The sequence below is a fragment of the Rattus norvegicus genome, chromosome 3 (genome assembly GCF_036323735.1).
Source record: "Rattus norvegicus strain BN/NHsdMcwi chromosome 3, GRCr8, whole genome shotgun sequence".
Lineage (NCBI taxonomy): Eukaryota > Metazoa > Chordata > Mammalia > Rodentia > Muridae > Rattus > Rattus norvegicus.
The window spans coordinates 57455355-57473520 of NC_086021.1; the positions used below are offsets into that span (position 1 = coordinate 57455355).

An 18166-nucleotide genomic window follows, 5' to 3' on the forward strand; every position below is an offset into this window, starting at 1 on the left:
AAATTCAGGGATTGCAGAAAATCATTTCATCCTGATGGTAAAACCTCACAGGAGGCTGAGCTATCAGGGGCAGGAGTCCAGTTTTCTAAGACCAAACACACACATGAGTTCACTTCGGTCTTTCCAGGGCAGGGTAGAGGGACACCACCTCTGCACTGGAGTATTGTGTACACGAGACCCTTCGCATCTGATTTCCTTAACAAAGAAGCAGCAGAAACCGCACTGTGTGTCTGGCCAGTAAGCACATAATAACATAGCTATAGCGGAGGACCTTCCATTCATGCTGGCCCAACAGTGTTATTATATAAAGAATGAGGCTTTCTAACGAACCCTGCTACTGGTAAAACAGCACTTTCTGCATAGTTTAAGCCAGTCTACAAGGGGCAGTTACCCCTCATGAATCAAGCGCGGCCCCGGCCACAGACGAATCCCAACAACCTATTCCCTTAGATCCTTTTGCTATCAAGTTAATTCCCCTTTTGCTTGAGAATAAATGATTTCAGTTAGCTACAAACTACACGGAGCGTACGCAGCTGCCAGCAAGCGCCCTAACGCTGTTGGCTTTCAGCTCCATGTTTCCTGCGTTGCCTAAGAAATAGGAGGGGGGAGTGGGAGGAGGAAGAGGAGGAGAGAGGGAACCAGCTATCTATGAAATACTTACAGCCTCCGAGTCTTCAACTCCATGCAGGTACAAATTGTCATACATGGGGGTCTGGTGATCCACAGCCCCTCTTTTTAAGGCAGAAAAACAAAATTGCTGCAGAAAGCACAGCTAGAGCTCAAAAAAAATAAAAAATAAAAAATAAAAAACATAAAAGGCCTCTCTGGAAGAACTGCGCTGCCTGATCAGTTCCTGTGGCTTTATCAGGCAAGATGTTATTCATTTACATCATACAGGGCGAGGTTATCCCCAGAGACATGCAGACCTGGCATTTTTATCTGCCTCTCCAATACAGAGCATAAAAACCAAAAGCCTTCCTCAAGCACAGACTGGTGACAGAGCTAGGAAAACGGCCTCTGATTGGCTCAGCTTCCCTGCTTCAGTCAGCTGAAGAGCGTTCCCTGAGACAGTGGAGGGTGACTCTGAGCATCCTATCCAGCACGGAGACGCTTCCTGTTTCATGCACATCGCTAGTTCTACGGCGAACACTTGTCAAGTAGCCCGACGGGCTGTTTGAATGTTTAGGAAGGAGGGCTATCAGGTATTCGAATCACAGTCATCCGTCCTCTTGGCTAAATGAACTGTTGGAGGAAGGGATCAAAGGAGAGGCTTTTATTTTTGAATATTTCATAAACACAGGCACAGGCAGATGCCAATCTCCATCCAACATCTGTACTCTGCAGAGGCGATATAAGCTAAGGGACACCAAGTCAGGTAGAAAAATTTAATCTAGATGAAGCAAAGTAGATAAAATACCAGATGGTAACATCTGTGGCATTGCTATAGGAAAAGTTCTCAATATTCTCACCAATGTGCCTTACTGGCAAGATAACACCCTTGTGTCATGAGCGGAGTCTGTAAAGGTAGCCAAAACCTCTCAACTTTTAGATGCAAAACCGAACGTTCTTTTAGTTCAATTTGTCTAACACTCCTCTCTAAGTAACAGACTAAGTTTTTGCGAGAATCTTTCCCCTGCTTCTTATACCCGGTTCCCTGTGTCTTTAATAATCCAGGACACGGCTGATCCTTCCCCACAGCTCACACAGAAAGGTCTCACCCCAACCCTCTGCTTTCACACCATACTCACACTGACGAGGACAAGTTCCATAACGGGGGTCACCTGAGATAGAATTCCCTCACTTCCCTACGGCTGGTCTGCTCACCAGTAATGGGTTGCAGCCTGACCCTAGAAAACATACAGCTCATCACTCTAAAAGGAAGGATTCCAGCTAAATCTGGAAAGAAATTGGTGAGGGGCGAATAGCATCATCTCGAGAAGCTGCATGAATCACGGGGTAAGAAATAAACCCAGAAACTCCATGTCAACTTTGCCACTAACTTGACAGCTGACCTGGGCCGGTCAGGCACTGCCTCTGCAGGCTTCCATTTCTTCCACTGTGACTCCGGGAAAGAAATCACTCGGAGAAGGAACTTTGCAGAAGTGCTACATAAACACTTACCAGCGACAACCGTGCTCTGTCAGCCAGAAGTTATTGGCTGTAGATCACAGGACCTCAGCAAGGAGTCACTGTCCCAGACCTGGGAAAGGAGGCCATTCTCCCAGCCAGTGTGAAAAGCCTAAGTCTACAGCAACAAACCAAGTCATCAAAGTGACCCAAGAGCTACCATAGCTGAGAGCAGCACATCCCTTCTTCCCAGTCCGTGATGGCCCAACCACTGAGGGCTTTCAGTCACCTTTGCATATCTCGATACCTAATCACTTTCGAGTCTAGACGGTGGCAAGGCAAACTGGGTCCCTCCAGACTCCTCAATGGCCAGCTCACACAGGATAGCTATCATCTTTGAGTCTGTACCTACCCAGAGGATGGCTGGAAAAGAGGTATGCTCAAGGGATTCTACACAGAGGAATACTGAACCAGCTCCATCTTCTGACAGCCGTGAGCTGATACTGGATGCTGGCCCATGGACCACCCAACTCCCTTGAGCCCCACACTGCAAGGGGACTGGGTCAGAGGAATTCTAAGCTCAATTATATTTTAATATAGTATTATCAATATGGGGGAATTGTATATAATGTATTTTCATGATTCATCCCCAACTCTTCCCTCTAAAACTCTACCCAGACACACTTTCCACCTATCCCCAACTTCAGGTTGTCATTTTTTATTTTTTTTTTCCAGAGCTGAGGACTGAACCCAGGGCCTTGTGCTTGCTAGGCAAGCGCTCTACCACTGAGCTAAATCCCCAACCCCTCGGGTTGTTATTTTAATGAGCTTTTTAACTACTGTCGTAAGACATCTCACCTAGAATGTACAGAAAGCCAAGCCAAGGTTTTTTTGGTGGTTTTTTTTTTTTCCTCCTCAAATTCTCCAGGACAGTTTCTTACTTTACTATTTCAACTGAGAGTTTAGATGTTTCCTGATTGTTTTTAGACAAGATTCATTTAAAAAGAGAAAAAAAAGATGTGTCTGTTTTCAGAATTGACCAAAATGGGTGAAACACTCCATGCTTGGAACTTTGCAAGGCTCAACGGCTCTCCTACTTCTGGCGGCATCTAATACTACCCTGCTAATGCTGACACAAGGCCCAAAAGGTTGGTTGTCCAGAGCAGGGGCTAGCTTCATACATGCACTCGTACAACAGTCAGCCATCTGACTCAGGTTGGCTTGTCTGTATAGAGGTCCAGAGTCAAGGGCAGCAGCTGTGTTACTCACTGCAAACCCACACCCAGCTCAGGAAGGGCAGGAACAGACGGTGGCAGGTGAAGGCTGCCTCTGCCTACTTCCCAGAAATTAGAGAAATATGTCAGACTCAGAATCACAAGCCAACAAGGGACCCCAGAAGTCATCCAATCCCGACATTTTTTTTTCGTACACAGAAAGGATAAATTGATCTCTTCAAAGCCTGTATTCTATATGTATTTTCTCAGCTTGTATATATGTAACTTGGAGTGCCCTTTTCTTCACCTGGCCCTGTCCCCCAAATGGCATAACCACAGTTTAGCTTTTCCTGTCTCTCGGACACCATCCTTTTCTCTTTCCCTTCTGTTCTCTTCCTTCTTCTGTCACACAGGGTCTTACTTTGCTGCCAAGGTAGCATCGATCTTGAGATCTTCCTCTGCCCACCTCCTGAGTTCTGGGATTCCATGCCCACTCCACCACAATCAATTTTCCTTTCCTCTCCCTCCTCCATCTCCTCTCCTTTCATTTCCAATTCTGTGTGTACCTGTGGTGTGGATTCACTCATGCGTATGAATATGTGTGTGCGTGCTGAACCCAGACTTCAGAAGAATCTTGGTGAGAGACTTGTTTCTAGAACTCTTGGGCATCAACAGAAAAAGGAACTTAGAACTGTAGAAGAACTTGGGAATTGACATCTCTGTCCCCCAAATGCTCTGCCTGGCTTAGAAGTTCTGAAAGTTTCCTTGAAGCCTCCTGTTACACACCCTCTCAAGTTCCCAGCTTTTGATAGAGTCCAGTCACTCCATCAGGTTCAAACTCCAAGAGCCAAATTTTAAGGGTACATCCCCCACAGCAAGAAGTGCAAAGTAGCTAAGGATGGGACCCTCACACTACAGATTCTGAGTTTTCCAGGCTGAAAGGATGACAAAGAAACCACTTCCTCCTCTGATCTCCTTCTGATCTCCTGCCTCAAACTGAGATTCCCAGAAAAGGCTCACCTTACATCCATCAGTACTCCCCAGTGTCACACCTGTCTCTCACTGCTGAATGGCTTCCACAGAGGCTGTCACAATGAGAGGGTGCTCTCCTGACAGGGTTTCCACAAACCCTTTTACCTCTCCACACAATCAGTGGCTCAAAGTCAGAAGATTCTACACAAAGGCATCACCTGTATGCTTCTGTGTCTACAGATCCTACATGGTTTTTGAAGAGCTTTCTGTTGGTATTGGACAAATGTCTCAGTGGTTTTGGTAAGGTGGAGGAAATGGCAGGGCCCTTACCAAACCACCTGATAGATATAATAAGACAAAACTTCTTCCTCTAGACATGGTAAAGTTACCTTCTTTACCAAACGCTGAGCCTTGTGATTCAGCAAACCCATGTGCTTTTCTGGAAAACAGCAGATCCAGTATTTTCATTCTCTAATGTTTGGTTAAGAATGGCAGAGGGGAAACAGAAAGGCGAGAGTAAGGTGGGCTTGCTATGTATTATGGGTAACCGTGAACTAGACAGTTGGAGCAGTTTTTGAAATTTTAAAAGAAATTGATACTCACTTTTTTCCCTGACAGATTTCTCTGAAATCTAACTCTTCTAAGCCCATGTAATTATATATCCTATGGCAGGATTCTGAGAGGTCCAGAAACAGGAGACAGGAATAATGTCTGGAGCCAGCACTCCTAGCCTTTCTGTTGGCTCCGTGGACTGGAACACAAGCTCAAACTCTTTGGCAGTTTAGCCCTGGGCTTATACTGCTATTGCGATGGTGTCCGTGGTCTGCTAACTGACTTCCTCCTCCTCTCTGCAAGCACTCTTTGCCTCTAGGTCTCTGCATGGTGTGCAAGTGTGGCTTCCATGGCTTTGACTCTGCCCTAACTTCCCCAGACAGGTAATGGCAACACGGCAGAAAGGGGAATAAGAGAAGAGAAATTTAAAGACAGACATCAGATTCTGCATCTCATAGGGGTTTTGCTAGAGTCTTCTGTGATTTTTCTCACCCAGGCATGTTCTGGAATCCTCTGGGCCTCATCTGTAACTATAAGGTAGCAGGTGAGTTCTAGAACTGATGAGCCAATATAATAAATGGAAGGCACAGGGGACATAGAGTGGAAAACTTGGCTTTTGTTTAAGATAAGTGGAGTCGAAGCAGAGCTGTGTAGGCTGCACCCTGGAAGGCCATGTCCAGTGTGCAGTGCATAGTGGCAGCTTCTACCACCCTTTGCCTATGGGGTAGATTTCCAAATATTTGCACCTGATACAGGCCTGATCCTGCCAATGCCCACTTAGGTCCCTGCACTCTGTTACCAAAGCTGAGACTAGCATCCTGCCTCCTGTTGCCCTACTTAACTTCATGCCAGCTCCTTCCGGTTGCCTACCTGCTTTATCTGGCCTGGCTGATGGCTCCTTATGCTAATGTTGGCATGTTCCCTGGAGTGCCTCTACCTCCCAGCACTCCCTGCTCTCTGGGCCTCTGGTGTGCCCTCTTTATCTCATGTTAACCACGACAATTGCTTGATCGACAATTGCTTGATCGACAATTGCTTGATCTGTTACCCTCACATGCCACCCGTTTGCCCAGGAAACCACCCTCGGGAAGGCCCTGTAACAAATGCTACTGCTGATCATAACCAGGAGTGGAGAGGAGGGGTGGAAAGGACGGAGGGGACAGAGAGCCAGGGATGGAAAACTCTGGATATGCCCCCCAGGTCCCCCCAGGGGACCAGCTCCCCTCTTCCTTGTGATGTCTGATGGCTCCAGGAGAAAATACTTCCCAATTCATAAAAGAGTGAGTGAAGGTAAGGTATATAAAATAAAAATACCTGTGGCCTACTCAACTTGCCAGAAAGTGACAGGTTCCCCTAGGATTGACATATTACTCAGAATCTCTCGCCTTCTCAAATTTCTGTTGGGGGAAAAAAAGGAGTTGATTTCTTGCCAAAAAAAAGAAAAGAAAATCACGTAATGCCACAATTTCTGCGAATGCCATATTGTTTATTTTTTCGAAATACACCTAGGAGATTATTCCGTGGCTCTCCTCCCCGTCTCCTACCTACTGTTACTAAGGTTCCAAGCTTCAGCTGTCAGTCACTGACTGCTCTTCATGGCCACAGTAAAGACCAGGGACACTAAGACGGAGACATGGCTGTGACTGCAGAGCCAACTGGAGGATGACAGGCTACCACGGACATACCAGTGCAAGGCCTGGAGTGAGGTGATGGCTGAGAGTGAAGCTCTCACCTTTTGAGAAGCACCGACAAGAAATGGGAAGTAATTCCTTTATCTGCAAAGCTTCAGAAGGAGTGGGAGGCAGGAAGAGAGCAGCCCTGCCCCCTCAGCAAAGCAGAGATGAATCAGCTACAAAAGTACTACCTGATGTGGTCCACACCCCCTCCCACCTACCTGGGGCTCCTTCTACCTGTGAGCTCCGGGTTTGCTCCAGAGGATAAATGGTTTTGGATTGGGTTGGGTTTTGGTGTTAAATTTGTGAAATTTTCTGTTCTGTTACTACTCTTAGGTTAAATTTTTTTTCTAGTGACATGATCACATATCTGATAATATTCGGGATTAATGGTCACATATTTAGGATTGATAGAAGTGGAGAGAGTAGAGGAGTGTCTTACCCCTTAAAAGAGTATTGAGAAAAACAGAATTGTAGACAGGCCTGTCAGCTTCATGAACCCAGCCTTGCAAGTGGCTGACAACATAAAACTAAATATTGCTATATATATATCTTCCTCTGAGGAAGAGTTTTTCAATTTGATAGCCAGTAAAAGTCCATACATTCTCATGGGCCACCTAAAATCTCTTCCAAAAAAAAAAAAAAAAAAAACCAAAATAACCAGATTGTGCTGGCCCTATTAAAAGTCTTTTAATGCCTTCTCACAATTTTGGAATAAAGACCAAACCCTGAACATGAACTAGCATAGTATTTCATTTCTTGAATTCGTCATTCCGTACTCTCTCCCACGTATAGCCAACCCAGAGTCCTTGAACACATCCATTGCCATCCGTAACCAGGGTTTGTCTATTGTGACCCCTTACCCTGAACTCTACTTCCTCCCATGAGCACACACGGGTGAGAACGATGAGTAAAGTCCAGAACTCACAGAATGTGAGTTCTGTGGTATCTTGACTAGTGCTCTGTTGCTATGAAGAGACACCAAACAACTCTCATAAGGGGAAGCACTGAATTGTGACTGGCTCACGGTTCCAGGGGTTTGGTCTATTATCGTCAGGGCAGGTACCACACTGGCAGACAGTGCTAAAGGAGCTGGGAGTTCTACGTCTATATCCACAGGCAACAAGGGAGGGCCACTGGTCCTAGCTTTTGAAACCTCAAAGCGACACAGGTCCTCTAACAAAGCAACATCAACAAGACCACACCTCTTAAGGCCTCCCAAGTCATGCCACTCCCTAATGACTAAGAATTCAAACTTATGAGCCAATGAGGGCCACTCTTAGTCAAACCATGTGGGAGGAGACGTCAGCACTTCAATCATTAACATGGTCCCATTGCCAAGCATAGTATCTGGTGCATGACTGGCTTTCCACAAACCCAATACTTCACCACTGCCTTGAATCCTTGGCTCCGCCTATACCTTCTGCCTTAGCTGTCAAAACAGTGCGGTGACCAACCAAACAAGTTCACAAAGTAAAATGTGGGAGTTTGGTTTGTGTTGCTTTTAGGTTTTGGGTTTGCGATTTCTTGTTTTTAAGCTAAGGAAACCTAGAACATGAATAGCTCTCACTAAATTACGTCTATGCTCTTGCAGGGGTCTGGCTCAGATCCAAATGCTTACAAATCTTATAACCAAGATATGGCATTGGTGTGCCGTTTTAGCAACATCTTTGTTTCAAAAGAAGAATCACTGCCAATACATCAATGGGAAGTGTTTGGGGACAATTGTCTGTCTGGATGGTCGGTTGATAGAAACAAGGTCTCATCAACTTTCATGTTTCCATGCTTGGCCGCTGATGCCCCTGCCTAGAAGTCTGACTCCATCACTCTACAGCCCAGCCCCTGCCTTTTCCCAAAACACTTCTCTCACAATTCATAGTACATCTAAACTTCCTCAGTCCTCTGCTCTCCTGTACCCCTGCTGATAGGCTAACCACCCTGCAGTATGAGACGTCCAGTAGATGCATTTCTCTGCAACGAGATGAGAACTCAAAAGCAAGAGTTATATCCTGTTCAGCTTTTCACACCACACACTTTGCTCCATAGACAAGTCTCTATAAATCTCAAATCTAAGACCGGAACTGCAAATTCGGGAAGCTACATTCTAAACCCATAGGTAATCAGGCAGTCTGTCTCGCAGAGGCTGGACAGTAAGTCTAAAGAGAAGTGGTAAGCTAGGAATTTATAGGTTAATTTTAGGGCTACTTGGGTGTTAGGAAACTAATCATAAACTAGAAAAAAAAATCTGTGTGAGGAACTTAGATCTGAGTTAGACTTGTGTGAATGTGGGAGCTCTTCTTGGGTAGACCAGATGTGCAAGGAGGACATTGGTGGGGGTCAGTGGGTAGGAGGAAGCTAGAGATATTTCCCTCAAAGTAATTTTGGAGAAATACCACGTACCCCTCAAAAGCACACACTCTGTGGCTTAAGTATCCTTTTGCTGACCCAGTGCCCAATACAATAACAGGCAAATAATTGAGGCACAGAAAAGCAGTAGAACAAAGCGACTGAAGGTAGCATGTCAGATAAACCCTGCAAAGGAAATTCTGCAATAAGAGGAATTTGTACCCTCAAGTTCTGTGTGTATACGTCGTGCAGTTTTGGGCCCCCAGCATGCTAAAACCCCCAAGGAGAAACAAGATCTAACTCCAAAACACTGACCACTCTAGATCCTTCCAGAAGTGGATCTAGCTCTTTCCTGCTGGACATCAATAGGATCTCAGGTAACTGATCAGTCTTAGCCTTCTGGCTGACTGTTCTCAGTGTCTGCCACTCTCTGGGGTTCCTTAGCTTAAAAAAAGAAACCACAAACTCAAAACCTAAACGCAACACAAACCAAACAAACCCCTAAATTTTACTTTGTGAACTTGTTTTGTTGGTCACTGCACTGTTTTGACAGCCAAGGTACAGGCGGACCAAGGATTCAACTTACATGCCATGCTCCAAAGATGGGAATGTCGGCACCACATACTCCTTGGCCTGTTCGTTCAGATGTGGTACCTCACACTAATCATGAAGCGCTAACAGAATAAAAACTAATTTGTCCTGCCTAAAAGAAGTGCAAGGACAAAGACAGAGAAGAGACTGAAGGAAGAGCCAACAGATAACTGGCCCGATTTGAGACCCATCCCACGGACAAGCACCAATCCATGACACTAATAATGGTACTCAATTATGTTTACACACAGGAGTCTAGCATAACTGTCCTCTGAGAGGCTCTACCCAGCAGCTGACTGAAACAGATGCAGACACTCACAGCCAAACATTGGATGGAGGTCGGGGACCCTTATGGCAGAGTTGGGGGATGAATTGAAGACCCTAAAGGGGATAGGAACCCCACAGGAAGACCAACAGAGTCAACAAACCTGAACCTCTGGGAACTCTCAGAGACTAAGCCACCAACCAAAGAGCATACATGGCTGGACTGAGGCCCCCAGCACATATGCAGCAGATGTGCAGCTCCGTCTCCGTGTGGGTTCCCCAACAACTGGGAGCAGAGGCTCTCCCCTAAAGCTGTAGACTGATTGTAGTGTCTGTCCCCCAACAGGGCTGCCATGTCTGGTCTCAGTGGGAAAGGCCTAATCCTACAGAGGTTCGATGTACCATGTGGGGGGAAACTTAGGGAGGCCCCCATTCTCAGAGGAGAAGGAGAAGGGGATGGGGTTACTGGAAGTGGGCAGTGTTTGGGATGTAAATAAATAAATAAATCTCCTACATTATCAAGTGAAAGGCATTCTATTAGAATAAATTCTGGAAGGATGGGGAAATTTTCATTGCAGTAGTTTCCCTAAACCAGCTATATTTTTAAAAAATTATATATGCATGTATACATACACACACATGCTCGCATGTACACGCACGCACATGCACACACACACACACACACACACACACACACACACACACACACACACACAAACCAAAACATAGAGGTCATTTGAAAACATACCCAGAAAACAAAACCTGGACTTGGAGAAAGGCAACCCACTACATTGCATCATTTCGTCTAACTTTTATTTCACAAAATGCTAAAACATCCAAAGACGATCATCAACTACAAATCCCCATCTACCCTCCGTGCTCATCAGAAATAGAATGCTAAGCTTACATTTTTTCTGAGAAACAAACCAAAAATGTTGTGAGTGATACAGAGGGGGGGAGGATTTTACACTGATTTTTTTTTTTTTTGAAGACCTAATAAGTGAGTTCAGGGGCAAGCTTCAGCCGAGCTCTTTAGGTAGGTCACTACGAAGAGGCAGTCACCATCGTTGTTTAGAAAAGCCCCTGAGGACTTGCTCTGAAAGATTTGGGTTTTCAATATCACTTGTGTTCATTCCCAGTCTGCTTGGTCATTTCCTCTGCAGTACTAGATGGAACATTCGTGGGAGCCCTGAGTCCGAAGCCTTTCCTCAAGAGGCACGAATGGAAACAAACTGAATTACTCAGTCTGAATTCCAAATCTCAGAAGTGGCTCTCATATCAACTATTGGAGAAAAATAACAGTTATCTCCATAGCAGGTAGTACAGGTAGGAGAAGAAGTAATAATTAAAGCACAGTTGCTTCAGTAGAAAATGAGAGAGAATACACACCATGACCCAGTAATGTCTTATATAAGCATGTGTGTCTCACAAGCACTAACATAACTTCAGTGACACGCATGCTCACACATGCCTTTACAAAATGATTTGGCATTTCATTCTAACAGAACGTGAATTTTCACATGTTTGAAAGAGACAGCCTAAAGAATTTGAAATAACCATACCCAAATAAATATTTACATATTGCATGCCTTATAGCACCCCTGGCTCACTGGATGTCTGAATTCTGTGTGGGAGAGGAAGCTATAAATACTACCTGACCTGCTGATCTTGGGTGCCTCCAAAATCTATTTTCTTATCAACTGTGAGAGGCAACCACTTCATAATTTTTAAAACTGGTAGTTTAAGCAAATTATTCGTAATAGTTCTTTTGGTTACTCTTTCAACCTCAAATTAGGTTTAAATAAACAGACAACATCGCAAACAGCTAAGTGGTGATCTGTGTAGAAACACTGCCTAGTTATCCTGCTCCCTGTAGCTCTCTGACCTGAGCGTCCCATGAGCACAGAATGGCTATGTCAACATGCTCTGGGTGTTAGTATGTAGAGCAAGATGCTAACACACACTAATTATCTATTCCAGAAGGTTCAATAATACATTGGTGGGGTTCTCAGAGTACTAGCAGCAGGCATGAGAATAGAAATATTGTCGGTTACTGTTCAGATTATCATCACTTAAGGAGTGTTTCTCAACTGGTTCCTGTCACAGCTCTCCATTGAAGTTTTAAATTGAGGGCAGCATCAGGCAGATGGTCCATGGATGGTCTTACTTGAATAGGAAGTCATTAGCCAACACGGCAACTTTGACACAATTTTATCCTCAATTAACTAAACCAACTACTTAAAAAGGGAGGCTCAAAGGAAGGAACGAACACACATACTTCCTAACCGGAAGTCCGTTCTCTTACCCACCAGCTGTTACTGCATTCATTTGACATCTAGCCAATCAACATAAGGGAAAGGCATCAGAAACCATGGCATGGTTGCTGACATCACACAACCCTGCACCTGTAAGGGAGGAAGCCCCATGTAGCGGCTCGATGCCATCACTCAGAAGACTGAGGCCAGTCTTGGCTACATTGTGAATTGGAGGTTAGCCTGGGCTACATGAGGCCCTGCCACAGAAACAAAATAAAATTTCTTTTCATTGTATTTGTTCTCTAATTATCTGTCTCACAACCCTTCTTTTACAAGTATCTCAGTTTACCTATATTTCAATTTCATTTTCCTTGCTACCTATGACTCAAAGCGATGTAACCTTTAAGGTCAACTGAAATTAGCCCCGAATCTTGCAGACTGACTGAACCTGATGGGCTCCCAGTGGCTAACCTTTCAGAAAATACTTGCCTTTAAAGCAATGAATGGATGTTTCCTTTTAACTTTAAAAGTAAAACGTGTTCTTGGGGGTGGAGAGATGGCTTGGCAGTTAACAACCCTGACTGCTCTTCCAGAGGTCCTGAGTTCAATTCCCAGCAACCACATGGTGGCTCACAACCATCTGTAATGGGACCTGATGCCCTCTTCTGGTGTGTCTGAAGAGAGCAACAGTGTACTCATATTCATAAAATACATTTTAAAACAAATTTTTAAATGTGTTCTTAAGGAGGTGTTATTGGAAACCTGAGATAGACACTAATAAAAATCTGTGATCTTCTTACTGAGATACAAGGCTGTTATTTTAATGTTCTTTCTCTGTCTGCAGGTATTTTCTTTTACATTTAGAATGTGCTCTGTGTGAACTTTCATAGTCTATCAATAGCAACATTAGCATATCCTCAAGTTATTAGAACCTAATAAGCATAATGTATCAGGATTCTGTAATACAACATGCATGGGCGCACCATGCCGTTCCATTGTTTTAAATACAAAACCCTCTGAGATGTACTTGTCTGCAATTCAGATTATTTTTCTGGGCTCCATTCCCAGATACGCTTCGGCCAAAGAGTAGGAGCATTTTCAGCTTCTTGATCACCCTGCCAAATTCCGCATGGAAAAAATTGTACCCATTTACATACCTATTAGCGCAACATGGAGTTCCACCCATCGCCCTATCACCAGCGATGAGGTGAGTAGAGAGGACAGATCTAATCGCTTTTTATCTTAAAATTACAACTGCCCACGCATTGTATTTGACATCTTTTATTGGGTAAATTTGCGTTTTTAGGGTATAATTTTTAAACTGCTAACTTGCTATGGGATAAATTGCATGCTACCGCAGTTTTCATTTTCAGCTGTGCTAACAAATAAACATGTGAATATATGCAATATTTTTATCAGTGTGGCCAACTTGGTTTCTCTGAGTGAGGCATGTCCACATCTAAACACTAGAGACTTTGATCGCTTTTTATGAAAGCTACAGAAAAAAGCATATCAGGACTATCAGACATGACAGGTTATAGGGTTGCTCTTGGAGATGTTTAAAATTCCCCTGGTAGTCCAGGATCTCAAGTACTAAAGGTCATTCATATAACCCATGTTTTCTAAAAATCCCATAACTACTCTATTGGGCATCTGACTGAGAAGCCACTGGCTTAGGATTACTCTGGTATGGCATGCGTTAAATGAATGGGCACACGAGCCATCAGTATATGAACAAGACATTGGTTTTTTTTATTCCCAAAGGTGTAATTTTGCTCCAGGGTTCTGACCATAGATCCGTGAAGCATCATCCTGTAAGAGGACAATTTCCACAGTGATACAGCCTTGATCGCCACTGTTCGTCTCATTTCTAAGAACATTCTTCCTTTACAGGAAGAGGAAGTAGTCCAAACAGTGATGCACCCAGTGTTTAGCTCAAGTGCTTACACAGTACACGATGAGCACACCTGGTACGAGTTTTCAAAGCGCCAATTCCTTCAATACAGAGAACCTTCTGCAGTCTGTGGGCCAGACATTGAGTCCCTATTGAGGGCTGATTTACGGTGAAGTTTACACAAATAGGAAACCACAGTGGGCCCCTCCAACCCACCTTGAATCCCACACTCATCCTTGAAATCGCCTATTATGCTGCTTGCTACTCTGGAGCTGTAGTTGGTTTCATGCACGTAGCGTACCCCACCTCAAGTGACAGGGGCTTGCTTACCTCTGCTTACTCTTCAAACTGGGTTGTCTAACACGCCAAGGGGGATGGAGAGTAAAGTTATCGTCCTGTCAACAGTGGCACAATACATTTAACTGGTTTCTACCAGCATAAGAAAAGCCCAGGCAATCGGCTCCTTTAGCTGTGCTGGCCCCGGAGTAGCAGCTGCAAACCATTCCTTACTGGGTGGACAAGAAAGGGAACAGAACAGGGCCACACCAGAGGTCTAAATGAACGCTTATCCATCGCTAGCATGGAAGCTCTTCGTGAGTTATTTTCCTGTTTCTTCCTTCTCCTCTCAGGTGCTGAACGTGGCCTCTCCTACTACCACAGAGCCCGTCCTGGGAGAAACTAGCAGGAGAGAAATAGGAGCGCTGACGACCTAGGTATGCAGCAACCGTTGGGTCAGAGGGCATGCATGGGTGAGTCAGAGACCATGACAAATTAGCTACTGGAAAGCACTCGATTTCCCAGCAAGAAACGCAATTGACAGGTTTTACTTTGGTAAATAAAATGGGAGTTCAAATGAGTTCTCGTATCCTTCCTTTCTGGAAAAATCACCACCTAGCTTCAGCCAACCAAAGAATGAACTGACAACTGGCAGATAGGTTATTTGAACTTAAAAAAGAATTAAATCTTCCTGTTGCAATAAATATTCTTTGTGGTATACAACTGCAGTCCATTGGGTACTTCAACTGGCCGGCTCGGTTGAAGCTACTTCGTCTGACTTTGGGTTGTTTCTTCCACGGACATCACACCTCAGGCCAGGGATGTCCTGAGCCCCATTAGCTGTGGTGATGTGGTCCAAAAGAAGTGAGTCTCTTGGTACTCCGAGCTAAACCAAAGGGGGGCTGATTGGCCAGCACACCAGCTCTGGTGCCTGTAAGTAGCAAACAGGATGCACGCACACCCGGGGCTGCAGTCACAAGGTCGCACCTTCACACCTCGGCACCGGCAAGTGTCACTGCAAACCACCATCCCCGCCCTCTCGCCCCTCTTCCTTTATTTTACCCGGTCTAAATTTAGTGCCACTTCAGAAGCTGCTGGCTCAGATAATTGAGTAAGGACGCATAGGAGAGTGATTCACAGGGCCGATGGGGCCCACCAAGCTCAGCATCTCCCCTTCTGTAGATTTCCATTTATAGTGACGACAACGTCTCTCTCTCGCTATGCACTCCTGCTGCTCAGATAACCTTGCTAAACACATCTCTTTACACAGATCCATCAGAGACGGGGCTTCTCCTTTAAAATTCTGAGACCACAAGATTTTTTTTAAATGTTCTCTTCCTTACCAAATAGTCTACCACCAACTGAAACGCAACGGTCGGTGAGTGAGGCTGCAATTAAAACAATCTAGAAATCAGAGTAAATTAGAAATCCTCCTGAAAAGTTACTGGAGATGACAAACTATAAATTAATATCACCGTGTACGTGTTCTCCCCCAAACAAAAATCGAAGAGGACAACAGACAACATCAAAGGAACAAACCCAGCTTCTTGTCCAAGGATGAAACTACTCCAGTCATGCCTCTGCCTCCTCAAGTCCTCTCCTTCCTCAGATCTTACCCCACGGGTCCCTCCAGGTCTTAACCACCTCTGCTTTGATTCAGTACATGAGCTTTTTCCCAACTCACGTAGAATCAGAAACCTTCTCCATGCTATGCTGAGGTAGCTAACGGACTGATGAAGGAAAACCCAATTATTCACTTATAGAGATTACCTCAGGCCGCCCGCCTTTCAGCCTCTCACTTTAGTCAGTTTGAGCTGTTATCAAAAAAAAAACCTACTGTAAACTAGAAGGTTAAAAAAGCAAAGACTTGAGCTTCCAGGGACTAAGCCACTACCTAAAGACTATACATGGACTGACCCTGGACTCTGACCCCATAGGTAGCAATGAATATCCTAGTAAGAGCACCAGTGGAAGGGGAAGCCCTGGGTCCTGCTAAGACTGAACCCCCAGTGAACTAGACTGTTGGGAGGAGGGGGACAATGGGGGGAGGGTTGGGAGGGGAACACCCATAAGGAAGGGGAGGGGGGAGGGGGATGTTTGCCCAGAAACCGGGGAAGGGAATAACACTCGAAATGTATACAAGAAATACTCAAGTTAATAAAAAAAAAAAGTTATTACTACAACTTTAAAAAAAAAAAAAAGCAAAGACTTAGCCAAGCAGTGGTGGCACCTGCCTTTAATCCCAGCACTCTGGAGGCAGAGGCAGGAGGATCTCTGAGTTCCAGGCCAGCCTGACCTGTAGAGTGAGTTCCAGGATAGCTGGGGTGTGGAAAGGGGGGGAATAATTCCTCTCATCTTTGGAGAGCAAGATGGAGGCACCAGCTTATTTGGTGTCTTGTAAAAGCTTGTTTTCTCATATGCCAGGGCATAACTAGTTGTTTGAAGATGGGTGGGGTTCAAGGTGGGTTGTGGGGCCACCTGCAGTTTCACATTTTTGGAAACTTCACTGTAAACCAGATAATAAAAGGGCCCATAATCCCAGCCTATAGATTGTACATGACTCTCAGAATAGAAAGAAGCAACAGCTTGAAAATTCATAGCAGTTGTTTACTGAACTTTCTCCTGGGAAACTGAGGGCAGTCATGGATAGAATGCCAGAGCCCCAACAGGAAGCTCTGATCTTTTCTTTCTCTTCTTACAAGGACATTAACACCTCTTCTCCCTGTCTCTGTCCCTGTCTCTCTCCCTCTCAAGATAAGGCTCAGACTACCCCCAGATCACCTAGGCTGACTTTGAACTTGAAATAATCCTTCTGCACGTGCTTCTCAAGCGATGGGATTTACATGTAAAAGCAGGCCCAGACATTAATACCACCTTGAAGCTCTACCCTCAGGACCTAATTACATCCCAAGGCCCCCACTCCAGATACCATAACGCTGGGCATGAAGATGTCAATGTCTGACTTGCCAGGGAGTCACAAACATTGAGCCCAAAAGAACTTCCTGGTATCCATGACTGCCCTCAGTTTCCCTCGGTCCACAGGAACCTTCGCCAGTCTTCTTATCTCTTCATCTCTCCTTTTGCCACAAACGGACAATTTGTGAACAAACTGCTTCACAATCTACAAAACAGGCCATGAACATGACAGTCAACTTCCTGTTCTGCCCAGAAGACTAAGCCTCCTTCCAGTCCATTTCTGTCAAGAAGTCTCCTTCCTCCTCTTCAGTCTGAGCCTCCTCCCTGTGTTCAGAACCGCACATCGTCAGCCTCGACATAAGCCCTGTGGGCTCTCTTGACTATACCTGGCTAGCCTCATTTGAGCACAACAGTCTGCCAGTACCCCCTTAATCTCACACACCAACCACTTCTCCCTGGCCTCCCTTTCCAGACATAAGCCTGGGTCTTCATGTCCTTCACGGCCCATATCGAGAGAGTGTACCTACCCCTACCATTGGTCCTCAAGTCTTCATTTGTTCCATGTTCTTCCTTTATCCTAATCTGGCCCTCATCCCTACCTTGACTCAAACTGCTCTCATCAAGGTCACAGGCGAGACCCCTGCATCTGACTCCTGGTGTGGCTGGCCTCCCTTCTGCTAGACATACTCCTATTTCTCCGTGTCTGTGGTATGTCTCCCTGACTTTGCTTCTGTCTCCCAGGTCATTCTTTCACATCCCTCGTTTGATGCCCCGAAGCTAGGTTGGACTTATCAGGTCCAGTAAAAACTTATCACCATTTTCTTCAAAATCAAGCCCCTGTTTAGAACAAAGAATGATACCATCTGCCCAGATGTCTGGTTTCGAAATGTGAAAACCACTCCATACTATGTTGGTCTTCCGTGCCACTGAACTCCAGTTTGCTACTGTCCACCCTAACGCTCTTTTTCTTTGGTTCCTTCAATGTCAGAGTCCCTGGCTTTCCCCTAGCTCTCACCTCCTTTTTGGTCATACCTTTCATGTTCACACACATCTTGAGTATCAACATAGTCGACAAATGACAGCTGAAATGGTAACCATGGTACCCTATCTATGAGATGAATTGTGAATTCTTGGGCTGGTAAGATG

General features: G+C 45.1%; 1 protein-coding gene across 3 annotated transcripts in view; it reads right to left on the reverse strand.

The window, feature by feature from the left end:
• Cacnb4 (calcium voltage-gated channel auxiliary subunit beta 4) overlaps positions 1–18166 on the reverse strand; it is a 262372-nt gene that overhangs the window by 139455 nt on the left and 104751 nt on the right. Inside the window, 1 exon segment of one of the 3 annotated variants that reach the window (NM_001105733.2) lies at positions 662–734. Within the exon segment in view, the coding sequence (NP_001099203.1) occupies positions 662–706 (45 nt within the window). The 5' untranslated portion in view covers positions 707–734. 3 annotated transcript variants of the gene reach the window in all.